Here is a 12,678-nt window from a genome sequence, read left to right on the forward strand (position 1 = left end):
GGATTTGTATGAACATTGACTAGGATTCAACCAAATATATCACAGCAAGAAAATTACATAGGACAGTTATTTGACATTTTATTCATATCGATATATGTTCAAATAAATTAACATTACAATTAATTTACAAATAAATGCTGACAATGTTTATCAGCTATGAAATTTTGAAATGCCAATCAAACTTACAAAAATTTCATTTTTTGTCAAAAAAGCTTCATTTGACATTTGGCAACAGCTGTCACTTTTGTCGTTCAGCATTATTTCACCATGCTTACACTGATTGCCATTACAATATTCGAATAGACTCCGGGAAAGTTTATATACTAAACTACCGAATATATTTTTGAATCAAAGATGCTATCAAGACGGATTTTAATTCAGGTTTGTTAAACCATTTCATACATATGACAAAATTTAACCTAATTTCATTTATAAAACTCCCTAGAATCGGTTAAATATAGTATTCACCATAAAAAGATGTGTGCCACTAGTAAAATATTGTACAAAAACCAATGAGAATGACGAAAATCGTCCAAAAACAATTACCGAAAAATTTGATGAAGCAATAAAAAAGATAGAAGGCTTACGGGCTGCAGCAAAAGCCACTAAAGGAGAAAAAAACAGGGCAAAAGCCACAAACGGAAAGAGTAAACTATTGAAACCGGTCGATGGATATACGCCACGATTCAAATACAATGGTTATGTGAAAAAATCTCAATGGATATACTTCGATGATGACCATAACGAGAAAGTGCCCGAAACTGAAGAACAGTTTAATTATGGCATGCGAAAAAAGCATAAATATTGTCTTCTATTGGCATTTGCCGGTGGAAATTATTATGGAATGCAATACAATGTATCAACACATACAATTGAAGATGAATTACTCAAATCAATGGTAAAAAATCGTTGGATTTTACAAGAGCACCTTGATAGACCACATTTATTTGATTTTCAACGTGGTTCAAGAACAGATCGTGGGGTTTCCGCGTGTCGTATGAATGTTTCGGCTGTTTTGCGTAAGTGGGCAAACTTCTTTTGACTATGTTTGTAATTTTATCCTGTGTTTTTCTTTAGCAATTGATGTGAGTATTGAAGATTTGAATCGTGATTTGCCATCGGATATTCGGGTATTTGGAATGAAACGTACAACACCAACATTCGATGCTCGGCATAATTGTACGGCTAGGACTTATTCATATACAATGCCAACGATTGCATTTTCACATTACAATGATCAAACTGAAATGAAAGACTATCGAATCACGGCCGATAGATTACTACGTGCCAACGAAATATTTGGAATGTTCAAAGGCTATACAAATTTTCACAATTATACAATGAAAAAGCAGTATTTCGATCGATCGTCATCACGACGCATTGAAGAGATTGGCTGTGGTGAACCATTCATTGAAGGTGACATTGAATTTATTCGAATGACGGTGAAGGGGCAAAGTTTTATGTTGCATCAAATTCGAAAAATGGTCGGTTTTACGCTGGCCGTAATCCGTGGTGTAGTAGGCGATGATATGTTAAAGAGGTCATTGACCAAAGAAGTGTTTCACACACCGACTGCTCCTGGTCTGGGTTTGATGCTTGAACGTTTACATTTCTCCAAATATGCACGCCTATTTAAAGATCATGATCCATTAACTTTCGACGAATTCGACAATGATGTTGAAGAGTTTCGTCGAAACTATATACATCCCTTCATTATTGAAACAGAAATTAAGGAAAATTCAATGGTAAATTGGCTTGAATATCTGTGTATACATAGCTTTAGTGCTGAATCACGAGAAAGAGAAGAAAACCGAAAAATGAGGAACGATCCAGAGTTCGACGATGAATGGGGTGAAGATCCTGAATTTTTAGAAAAATTAAAAAAACGCTTGGAAGAATAAATTTTATTGTAAATTTAATAATAAATGTAGTTGAAAAGCAAAAAGAAATGAATTAAATCTCAAATGAATTATTTAAAGGGTGCTGAATGGTTGTTTTTGAAGTAAAACTAACTTCACGTTAATTTATCACCATTTTTGATTTAGGCGATCGAAATTTGTGCCATTTTTTAGTTTCGCTGGCAACCGTACCATGGCACTACGGTCAACGTTGCTTGTCATCGTCGCGCTTTGCTTTTTCTTCTTCTTACGAAAAGGAACAAAAAAAAAACACATTTATTTTTTCACACAAAGCAATTTAATACAGAAATTTTCATTTGTTATTAACAGAATAGAAGAAAAAGTCGAGCAATTAAAATGCCGGAACGTAATCGTGGAAGTGGAAGTGATAGTGATACACCCAATACAGCAGCAAATATCAAATACACCATTTCACCTAGCATTGATTTAATAGCAAAGGACACTTCCGACTTGTGTGGACTTTTGTACAGTGAAGTCGCAGTATTTCTAATGTAAGCATTGAAAGAGAAAAGGACTTGACACTTGATTATATTGATACATCTTATTTTTTTTAGAGACTGTAATATGGATTCCGATCCCGATCAATTACATCTGTTAGAAAAAACATCAACAGAGCTGAGTGATATTATTTTGCCTTCATTAAGATTATCAAAGTAAGTTCAAAATAACATTTTGTTATAATTCAAGGAGCCAGGCTGAATTCAATTTCATTTCAGAGTTAAATTATCCAAAAAAAAAGGACGAAATGGAAGATCAACATGGCGATTGTTTGCGCAGTCCAAATCAATCCGTCAAGAGAAGAAAATCGGTTTATAAATCACCGGTTTCTAATATGGAGCCAACCATCCCAAATATAATGCGATCACTAACCAAATTCGTTGTATTGTTTGAATCAAAAGCAGAATATATAGCAACGTAAGTAAACTTAACATTTGTCTTCCAACAAAAGTATATGTGTGAATATTCTTTAGGCGAAGGTCATTACAAAACCTAGATATAGATAAACTGACTGAACTGGAAGACATGGCAGATCTTTTCATCAGAAGTTCGGAAAAAACACAGTAAGAATTTTTTACTATGAAATGATATTTTGCGACTAAACAATCACAATGAATTACAAATTTTCATTTGTTCCAGAGACATGCTAAAACAAATAATTGCAAGGATGAAGGCGGTTCTCCATTCTAATGCTGCCACTACTGCAACGCATCAACAATTACCTGCTTAATTTCGTTCCACCACGCGGTGACCAAACGCCATTGTCGTAAATCTCAACATTCATCGCAATACCAAAATCGCCCAATAAATTTATTTGCAATTCCATTTCATTCCATTTTTGTACGAAAAGATCTTATTCAAAATCTCTTGGCTATTTCAAATCGCTTGAAACTTCACCAGAACCTAAATTCTGGTCATAAATGATGATTACTCTTCATTTCGGACCGATATGATTGAGAAAAGATGTTTTTATATTTTCACAAAATCTAGTGTTCCAAGGGATAAATGAATCGTTGCGGCGAAACAGTGGCTCTTATTTTTCTCCAAATAATACTGCAACATGAAGTTTTTTTCACACGGTTTATTTGTTGTAATACAACAAATAAACCATTCATACTCTTTCACCGCAATGATTCAAATAAGGGATCCACCATGGAATCGATATAGCTCTTGCGCTACCTACTGGTGAGACGAAAACCAAAAATTACACCGGTATGTTGTTTCTGACGTCTTATAGACGCAAAAAAACTATTTGCCCAACAAATTCCGAAAAATGACCTAAAAAAACCACCCTACTTAAACATTGACCTTAATAAATGAATAAAATTCCAAAGATGGAAAATAATTGTTTTTTCAACAACAAGTTAGCTTTAGAAATTCAGTTTGAAATTGATTTTTTTCAAAAGAGTGAGGTTAATTTGACATTTACCATTCGTATGACACTCCAGTTAGTAAATAAATACTTCAAAACATTGTATATAGTGTGCAATGAACACAGTGCATAATAAATGCGTCAAATAAAAAAAAAACCTTTTGTTGTGTATTGTGTGCATTACGTGATTGATGTTGATTTTGTGGTGCTTAAGTAATTTATGAGTGATGAAAATAGGATTTATCTATACTTTTACCATATTGAAGGCAAAAATAGCATAATTTGGTACTGAACAGCTGATTTGATATTAATATTTTAATGATAATAACAACAAAGCATTTCAAAATATTGTGAAATCATAAATGACCAGTTTCAATCGTTTGGGCAACAACCGATGATCAAATAGTTAGATATAATTTCAAGCTAATTTATGGTTTACAAAATCATAACATAGCTAATGGTTTTCCGAAAAATTATGCATCCATCCATTCAATTATAATATTTGTGGACAGACTATAGCACTCATACATTCACAGTGACAGTTAACAGTTATAAATATCACTCAAGTCATTTTGTTTATTTCAGTCGTGAAGCTTTAGCGCTACACCGTGGTTCGTTTAATCAGTTTCTACAACAATTAATTTTATTTTGTTTTGCGGTATCAACGTATAACGTGTACGTATTCGTAAGATTTGTGATAACAAGCGTAATTTTGCAGTTTGCTACGCTCTAATCAAATTTAAATTAATTTTTTTCCCTCTCCTGCTGTTTTACCTCCAGTCAATCTCACACATTTTCACAATGAAGATGTTTGGTTTACGTTTGCCATTTACTCAACGTCAAGCGACAATGATTGTTTATCGGTCCATTTATTGCATTGACTGGCACACATTAATCTAAACGGTTAACGTTTTGAATTCCTGATGTTAACTGGGTCTAAACAGATGTTTAACTACTCTGCGTGCGAGACGATCACATTGGATTTCCCAACAAATGTTCAAAGTAAATGAGCATTTCAACAAAATTTGAATGAATTGCAAACATTCTGTAATACACCACATCCAACATCAAAGCAGTTCGATGCACTGGAAGAAACAGACAAATTGCAAGCTTTTCGTGATTTTTTGAAGGTAAAAAAATGAATTACATATACCGTTCGATGACTTTATGATTCAAATGTTTGATTTCAGAGAATTCCAGAGAAAGATTATCTTGTCCATTTAGTCTTTGCCATCATCAAGTTATCGGCCACTTCATTGAAAAACCAAGAGGCTTTGAGTGTGGTCACTGAATTGTACAAAGATTGCTATGAATATGCTCAAAAAACAAGCCAGGTAAATATCGCATTTGTAATAAGTATTAAAGTCAAATGCATGCTAAATTGTTTAGTCATTAAAGATAATCCTTTTCCGCTGTTTAGTTACAATTTGTTTATTATTGTGTTTTTTTCACACTAATTCTAGGTGGCTCGTGTAAATAATTTTTTCCTAATGCAATTGGGTTTGTTGAAGAACGAAGACAAATCATTTAAGCCAGCCTATGACCAGAACGCTTGCCGAAATGCATTGCAACATTCAATCAAATCGAAAGTGTTCAACGATGACGTGGGAGAAATGTTCAGCCTATTTTTGCAACATTTTAATTAAAACAAAGCATACACATTAATTTATAAATTTTATTTCATAATTTTCCAATGAATAAACTCGAACAATTTGTCAGATAATATGACATTTTTTCATACAAAATAAATTTTTTCGCTCCTGTACTGCCCTTTTAATTTACAAACAAGCAACAAAAAATAATTAAAATAGAATTGAGGGGAGGGATTTTAGGAACAATTACTTGAACGTGTTTTCAGAAATGCAGCGATAATATATTTTCTTCACTAAGGGAAGAATTCGCAACTAAAACGCTCGTAAAATAGCCGAAATATGGACACAATGGCGTATATTGCAATAATAAATTCACTCGTTCAAATCTTCTATTGAACAGTTACTGGTAATGTTGAAAAGCTGTCAAGATTTCACGCATCAAAAAGCTCGAAAGTCTTATCCTTTTCAAGTGATACTGCTATGTTTTATGAAATTTAAAGAAATTTCTCTTGTAAACGAGGAAATATTAAAAAAATTTGACCAAAAATATGTATCCGACTATCCGTCAAGAAAGATGTTTTTGGCGCTGACAACCAAATTTCATATTTACTCATGTGAAAAGGTATAAATACGTCACACTAATCAATAAACTCAAAAATTTCGTTAGATGATAATTGTTGCATGGAAAATGACTTTTTTATTGATGCACTAATTATTCATTTTTATTACAAGCATTCTAACCCTGGTTTCATCATATTTTTCAAATCCAAAAAGTACATATAAAAATAATACGTGGATGATATTTGTATTTGTTTATCGCTAACGACAAAAGTGTTGAAGCTTATGAGTTTTATGATTTGTTTGAAGTGTATGGAGAGAGACTTGATGTGTGCTGGCAAAGTAGTTTTTCGTTGGTTTTTTCTCTTCTTTTACTTTTCGTCATTACTTTTATTTTTTCCGTTTTGTTTTCAATTCACTTTGATAATGTCTGAACAGAGAACACGACACATTTCCTTTGCGCGCGCGATAAACATGGCATTTGATTTCTGTGTTTCTTTATTCTCGTCTCGTATTTTTGTTCCTTTTTCTCAAAGCACGACGACAATGACAGCTGGGCAACGCAGCAACTTCATTATGGTTGTCACTGTTTATGTTGGGTTACACAAATTTGTAGACAAATTGACATTTGTTGTAAACACACACGTGTGTATTGTGTCAGTCACACAGAATCAGTGTGTCAGTTTACACTTTTTTTTAATATTACTATTTTTTCTCTTGTGAAAAAAAATTCTTTCTTTTGAAAAAAAAATGAGCGAATCAGCGGTTACCCCATCGAATGGGGCAAAAGACGAAGTTGATGACTCAAAAACCGAAGAAGTGATCAAACCGAATTCCGAACAATCCAACGATAATAAGCCGACACAAATGAAAAAAACCAAGTACGACGGTCGAAGTAAAAAGCGCGCTTGGGTTTTCAATCGACGTGATGATGATGCAAAGCGTGTACGAACCAATCCCGAAGATCGTGTCAAGAGACGAAAGTATCTAATGGTAATGGGGTACTATTCTATAGTGAACATTTTGTTTTTTTTTCTCTTTCACAGAAATCGACGATTACAACTACCAAATATCAATTTAAAGCAATTGCTGGACATTAATGTTGTTGTGGCTATTGCTTTGCAATTTTTTCATTATATGTTTCCGATTATTTTCCGATTACTTATCGATTATTTTAAATTTTATTCTTTTCTTTTGTGATTCTCCCCTTAGGTAATGGGATATGCAGGCTCGAATTATATTGGAATGCAACGGAATCCCGATGTAAACACCATTGAGGAAGAACTATTGAAGGCGCTGTTCAAAAACAATCTCATCACAGAAGATGCATTTCAACAGCCACAATATTCACATTTTCAACGGGCTGCGCGCACCGACAAAGGAGTGTCGGCTTCACGGCAATGTGTTTCATTGAAATTGCGTAAGTAGATCACAATCAATAGACCCAAATCTGAATGTTAAAGTAATTTTTTTTGTTTCTATTACCGCTTTGTAGCGGACCAAATTGATTTGGATGCATTGAACAAGGATTTGCCATCGGACATAAAGGTTTTTGGCGTGAAACGTGTAACAAAGGGATTCAATTGCAAAGATCAATGTAATGCAAGAACATATTCATATACACTTCCATCCATTTCGTTTGCACCACATGATCAATCGGTTGATATGAAAACGTATCGATTGGACGATGCAATTTTAACCAGAGTCAATGAAACGCTCGCATTATTCGAAGGTACAAAGAATTTCCATAACTTTACGTCACGAAAAAAGTACGAAGATCCATCGGCGCGACGATTTATTATTAGTTTCAAGTGTAAGCCACCATTTATGGTGGATGATGTGGAATTTTGTAAAATAATTGTAAAAGGTCAGAGTTTTATGATGCATCAAATACGAAAAATGATTGGATTAACATTGGGTGTTGTACGAGGGATTGCAAATATTGACACAATCGAAAAATCATTCGAAAAGACACGAATCGTATGTACTTTTCACTATTCCGTTTACAACAATAAATTTATTCTTGAAATCGTTTATTTTTCAGGACATCCCAATGGCTCCTGGATTGGGTCTGGTTTTAGAAGAAGTGCATTACGATGGATATAATGCACGTTTCAAAGACGATGGACTACACGAACAACTTGAATGGAGCGATTTTGAGCCGGCGATCATAGAATTTCGTGACAATTTTATTCATTCGGTCATTAAGGAAACGGAGTTAAAAGAACAACCCATGTTAACTTGGTTAAAAACATTACCGTTGCATACATATGAGGAAAGACCGGAAGACACACTAAAAAGTGAACAGGTCGATTCTGGAAGTGATGGCAAGGAAACGACAACCACCACTGAAATTATTGATTCAATTGCTGAAGATGATGAAAGATAAACTTTAGATTTATTCATTTCAAAACATTTATTTCAAGAGAATTAAAGATATATATTTTGTTGAATAAAAAAAAAAGAATTTTAATCAATTGTTATTCTACGTTGATTGTTCTTCTTCTGTAGATTCAATTGCATTGATAGCCATTTGTAGGACAGCATTTCGGGTTTTTGCTCCTCCAATGAAGCCAGTGGCATGCACAAATTTGGTATCAGCAATATTTGAAACGGATTCAAGATCAGCATCACGAATACCACGCCATGATGGCGGTAAAAATTTTCGACAAACAAAACTGCTGGCGGTCTTTGAAACACAAATCACACGATGATCGTCTGGTGCTGATGCACAAATACAGTACAAAATGTCACCTTCACACTTTTCAACCTTTTCCAAATCGTAGAGGTGCTGTTTCCACGGGCAGAATTGAGCAAGCTCGATGATTTTACCTACGGGGAAAATCACAAAAAAATAATAATCAAAATAATCAACACGATGACGTTGAATTTACCCGATGAATGTAGATCAAATCGGCTTTTAATGGCACCGGTAACAATCGCTCTAGCGGGCCACCATACAGTTGAATAGTACAAAACGGAATCGACAAATTCGGCGCCAACCAATTCTTTGGCCTTTTCAAATTGGGCTTGTTCATCAAAATCTCCGGTTGAATTCCATTCTGAGTTGAAATGACCAACACGAGCACTCAAATGTGTAGAAATTCGATAAACTGGCTCATCTGGATGTTGCGGTACACCATTATCAATGCCATCGATTTCTTGAATGAAGTTCTCATACACCTTTTCAAACACGCGTCTCAAGCACTCTTGGCTCAGCTCAATACCTTTCAGACGTTTAACCAAACGGCCAATGACCTCTTCACCGTAATGCGTATAAATCAGTCCAGCCGAACTTAAACGAACTTTTGAGAATTTCTCCGCAAATTCTGGACGCAATGAACCCAAAGTATCTTGGAATGTTTTTTGATGATGATCGAAACGCAATTTTTCCGCATCAAATACACTTCCAACATCAACAACAATATCACAATCTTTCAAAACAGCATCGTCCCGTGTACGGACGATTTGTGCCTTTTCATATTTTGGTAATTGTTGCAATATATAGCAAGCGAGTATTTCATCACAGTGAAATATACCGCTGTGTGTTCCAATCAATACATTGCTCTTTTCATTGGACATTTTGCGAATCTGTTGATTGAACGTTAAAGATAAACCACTGAATTTCGTTAATTTTATATGACCACCAGATGAACACTTATTTCTGCTAATGATACTGTGTACGAATAGTCGTCGAAACATCATTATTTAGCGGGTAAAATGAGGTTAGACAAATTACCACTTTGTCACTTTTTTGACAAATTCAAATTTGACATTTCAATTGACATCAACATACGAACAATTTTCAGTCCATAACACTTCTCGTTCAATTCCAAAAGGCGAAAAAACAATGATGACCTTAAATAAAGTTTTTCGTTTGAATAATCGAATCCCATTGATTAGCCAACGAATTCAATCAATTTCCACCACATCTGCACTGGGAGTCAAGGAAAGTGAGTTTAATTACCGCTGTTTTTGAGGTGCTTTGATTTTGAGGTTAAAACTTTTACTCTTTTGTTATTTATTTTAGTCAAAGTTGAGCAGAAAAGTAAAGTTTTGGAAATATCTGCCGATCTTAAGCCATCGCCACGTGAGGCAACTCTTTTGAAGGAAGTTCATTCAACGGATAAGAAATTCTGTCCCAAATGCACGCTCGGTTTGGACATTAAGCACACAGACGTATTAATCTTGAAGCAATATCTACGTGAGGATGGAACAATGATGCCTAGACGCATTACCCGCCTCTGTGCAATACAACAAAAGAACATTGGAACGATGGTGTTGATGGCTAGAAGAGCAGGTTTGTTTTTATTACCAATTTGGTTTTGCATACACAAACATTCAAAGTTTTTTTTTCTTTTTTGATAACAGGTTTGTTACCATTACCTGCACAATTGGCTAGCAAGAAACCAAACAAGTGCTATGGATATAAGGGACTCAACCATTACTATGACGAACAAACAATTAAATATGCAAAATTATATGTCAACACTGATGAAAACAAAAAAGTTGGCCCCAAAAGAAAAGTTGACTTTAATTTTGATCGAATTTAAAGAAAACCCGTTGTTAAACAATTTATTTACAATCATTTTATGGATAGAATAAAATATTCAATAGATTTTGATCCATAATATTTGAGAATTAAACAAAAGTATGACTTTTCTTTTCTTTGTAGAAACATATTTTTATTTGAACAATTTTTCAGCCTGAATGATGTCTTTTCTCAAAACATCTACAGTTCAATATATATCCGAAAATTTCACAAACATTCTTGGAATTCGATATCTGTTACAATAATAAGACACCATATTTTGTCGAACAGTAATTCATTTATTCTCAATTTTGAAAATATACTTAACAATAATGTCATAATACAGTTTTTGTATGTTTTTGTTCATGAGAATCTCGAGAATATTTGGTTGTGTATTCTTTTTTGCAATGACTACATTTAAATAGACCTTCTCTTGAATGTAGTTTTTTGTGTCGTTTTAAATTGCGTTTGCTGGTGAATCGGTTTTTACAAATATCACAAATGTATTTTTGAGTTGTATGAACGTTCATATGTTGCACCAAATGCGCTTGTATTTTAAACTCTTTGCGGCATATATTGCATGAATATGCAGTTTTGGGGATATGTTTGACGAAATGTGTTTTCAAATCATGATTTGTGGTACTAGTAAATTTACACAAATAACATTCAAAATGTCCATGAGCGGCGATACCTAGGTATGATCAGACCAAAAGAATGGAAAAAATGGAAATTAATCAAACAGAATGGAAAAAGAATCGAAGGAACGGATCAGGAATTGTAATGGAATAGTAAAAGTATACCTTGGGCGATACTTTTCTCTTCATCTTTAGATCGGTCAAGTCGACAGGACGTATTGTGCCGACGTAAATTATTTTGTGTAGCGAAATTCCTCCGACAAACTTCACATTTGAATGGCTTGGATCCGCTGTGCGACCGTTGATGAATGTCCAAAGAAAATTTGACAGGGAAGCGTTTGAAGCAAATGTTGCATTGGAATGTTTTAACACCATGGAATCGATCGTGATGACGCTTTAAATTGCTTACTGAACTGATTGATGTTCGGCACATATAGCATTCATAGGTTAGTTTGAGAGATTTATTTTCCTTTCCGTTTCGATGTTTATTCTTTCTAACGCAATGCTTTTTTTGTGTTGGTTTCTCTTGCGATGTTTTTTTACATTTACTTTTTACTGTGCATTTCTGTGATTTCTTTCTTGTTTCATCGTTGCTTTCGACTTTTTGGAATCTGGTTTCTTCTTTCACAATTTCATCTGGACCAGCTTCTTCTTTTACGATTTTCACCCTTGATGGCTTTTCGTTCCGATGTGTTGAACATTCTGATGAAAATAGATCACTAATTTCTTCATCTTTCACTTTGATATCCGTGTTTGGCTCCGTTTTAATGCATTTTAGATAACAAATCTCCGCATCTGCATAGTCCATTTCAATATTTACGAAATATATAATACTGTGACCAAATATGTAATACGCAATAGCGGTGAACCTTCAAATCACTTAAATTGAAAAGTACTTTTTTTATAACAAACTTCGCAGTTTAAAATTTTGTTTGCATCTTTCGTTATATACGTTGTGTTGTGGTGACATTTCTTTTCTTTCATATGTCAAGTACAATTTTATTTATATTAAGCCTCGTTCAAGTGTCGCATGCTCTATAATTTGAATTTGAATAAGGCATAGAAACGAATATTGTAGAAAATATGACAAAATAACTTAAAAATTCCATTATAACACCATCTGCGAGATATATTACAAAAATAATACACGTTATCGGTAAGTATTTTTAAGTAATTCATTTTAACCCAATCCATGTAAAAAGAAGAGAGAAATAAATTATGAAAAGAAAAAAAAATACGGAAAAACAAAGAATGTCATGAAATGGCAAGATTGAATAAAAATTTCGCTTTATTTTTATTTATACTTGAGATATTAATACACTTTGCCACATGAGGATTGAGGAAGGTATTATGTTTACAAATTTTGTATATCATCGTATAAACATTTGTGAATAGTTTCTAAACCTTTTGATTTGATAAACATACGATGAAAGGTCAATAATGGTCAGTGGAATGTTGCTTAGATGAATTATTTGGATACATTTCTTAAAGCGTCAATTGATGTAATAAAATTTTTGTGTGAACCATAAACAATTCATATGAAAATAAGACTCAATCATAAAAACAATGCAAA

At 33.7% G+C, this 12,678-nt stretch overlaps 5 protein-coding genes and 1 long non-coding RNA gene across 7 annotated transcripts; 4 read left to right on the forward strand and 2 right to left on the reverse strand.

The window, feature by feature from the left end:
* The first annotated feature begins 259 nt into the window (after window positions 1–259).
* On the forward strand, window positions 260–1,949 carry LOC116349457 (tRNA pseudouridine synthase A-like). The gene is made up of 3 exons (XM_031780876.1): window positions 260–381; window positions 446–1,019; window positions 1,078–1,949. The coding sequence occupies exons 1-3, from the start codon at window positions 355–357 to the stop codon at window positions 1,899–1,901; spliced, it is 1,425 nt and encodes a 474-aa protein (XP_031636736.1). The 5' UTR covers window positions 260–354; the 3' UTR covers window positions 1,902–1,949.
* Window positions 1,950–2,077: 128 nt separating this feature from the next.
* LOC116349449 lies at window positions 2,078–5,498 on the forward strand. Of its 2 annotated transcripts, none has more exons than XR_004201913.1 (9): window positions 2,078–2,410; window positions 2,474–2,572; window positions 2,636–2,834; window positions 2,891–2,980; window positions 3,057–4,074; window positions 4,375–4,464; window positions 4,570–4,919; window positions 4,980–5,123; window positions 5,253–5,498. It is a non-coding gene; the product is annotated as an uncharacterized LOC116349449 (long non-coding RNA). The 2 variants fall into 2 exon arrangements; XR_004201914.1 differs by having other exon boundaries at window positions 3,057–3,629; window positions 5,253–5,496.
* A 1,076-nt stretch (window positions 5,499–6,574) lies between these two features.
* On the forward strand, window positions 6,575–8,416 carry LOC116349446 (tRNA pseudouridine synthase A-like). The gene is made up of 4 exons (XM_031780863.1): window positions 6,575–6,932; window positions 7,152–7,359; window positions 7,435–7,919; window positions 7,984–8,416. Exons 1-4 carry the CDS (start codon window positions 6,690–6,692, stop codon window positions 8,326–8,328), a joined length of 1,281 nt encoding a protein of 426 aa, XP_031636723.1. The 5' UTR covers window positions 6,575–6,689; the 3' UTR covers window positions 8,329–8,416.
* On the reverse strand, window positions 8,372–9,671 carry LOC116349447 (UPF0160 protein). The gene is made up of 2 exons (XM_031780864.1): window positions 8,834–9,671; window positions 8,372–8,771 (listed from the first exon to the last, which is right to left on the reverse strand). The coding sequence occupies exons 1-2, from the start codon at window positions 9,642–9,644 to the stop codon at window positions 8,425–8,427; spliced, it is 1,158 nt and encodes a 385-aa protein (XP_031636724.1). The 5' UTR covers window positions 9,645–9,671; the 3' UTR covers window positions 8,372–8,424.
* A 42-nt stretch (window positions 9,672–9,713) lies between these two features.
* On the forward strand, window positions 9,714–10,563 carry LOC116349448 (39S ribosomal protein S18a, mitochondrial). Its single transcript, XM_031780865.1, has 3 exons — window positions 9,714–9,892; window positions 9,970–10,239; window positions 10,311–10,563. The coding sequence occupies exons 1-3, from the start codon at window positions 9,790–9,792 to the stop codon at window positions 10,490–10,492; spliced, it is 555 nt and encodes a 184-aa protein (XP_031636725.1). The 5' UTR covers window positions 9,714–9,789; the 3' UTR covers window positions 10,493–10,563.
* Window positions 10,564–10,748: 185 nt separating this feature from the next.
* LOC116349463 (zinc finger protein 33B-like) lies at window positions 10,749–12,070 on the reverse strand. Its single transcript, XM_031780884.1, has 2 exons — window positions 11,271–12,070; window positions 10,749–11,161 (listed from the first exon to the last, which is right to left on the reverse strand). Exons 1-2 carry the CDS (start codon window positions 11,911–11,913, stop codon window positions 10,806–10,808), a joined length of 999 nt encoding a protein of 332 aa, XP_031636744.1. The 5' UTR covers window positions 11,914–12,070; the 3' UTR covers window positions 10,749–10,805.
* Between the last annotated feature and the right edge of the window lie 608 nt (window positions 12,071–12,678).

Source organism: Contarinia nasturtii, unplaced genomic scaffold, assembly GCF_009176525.2.
Source record: "Contarinia nasturtii isolate CC-2019 unplaced genomic scaffold, AAFC_CNas_1.1 Cnas_scaffold_2864, whole genome shotgun sequence".
In the NCBI taxonomy this organism is placed as follows: domain Eukaryota; kingdom Metazoa; phylum Arthropoda; class Insecta; order Diptera; family Cecidomyiidae; genus Contarinia; species Contarinia nasturtii.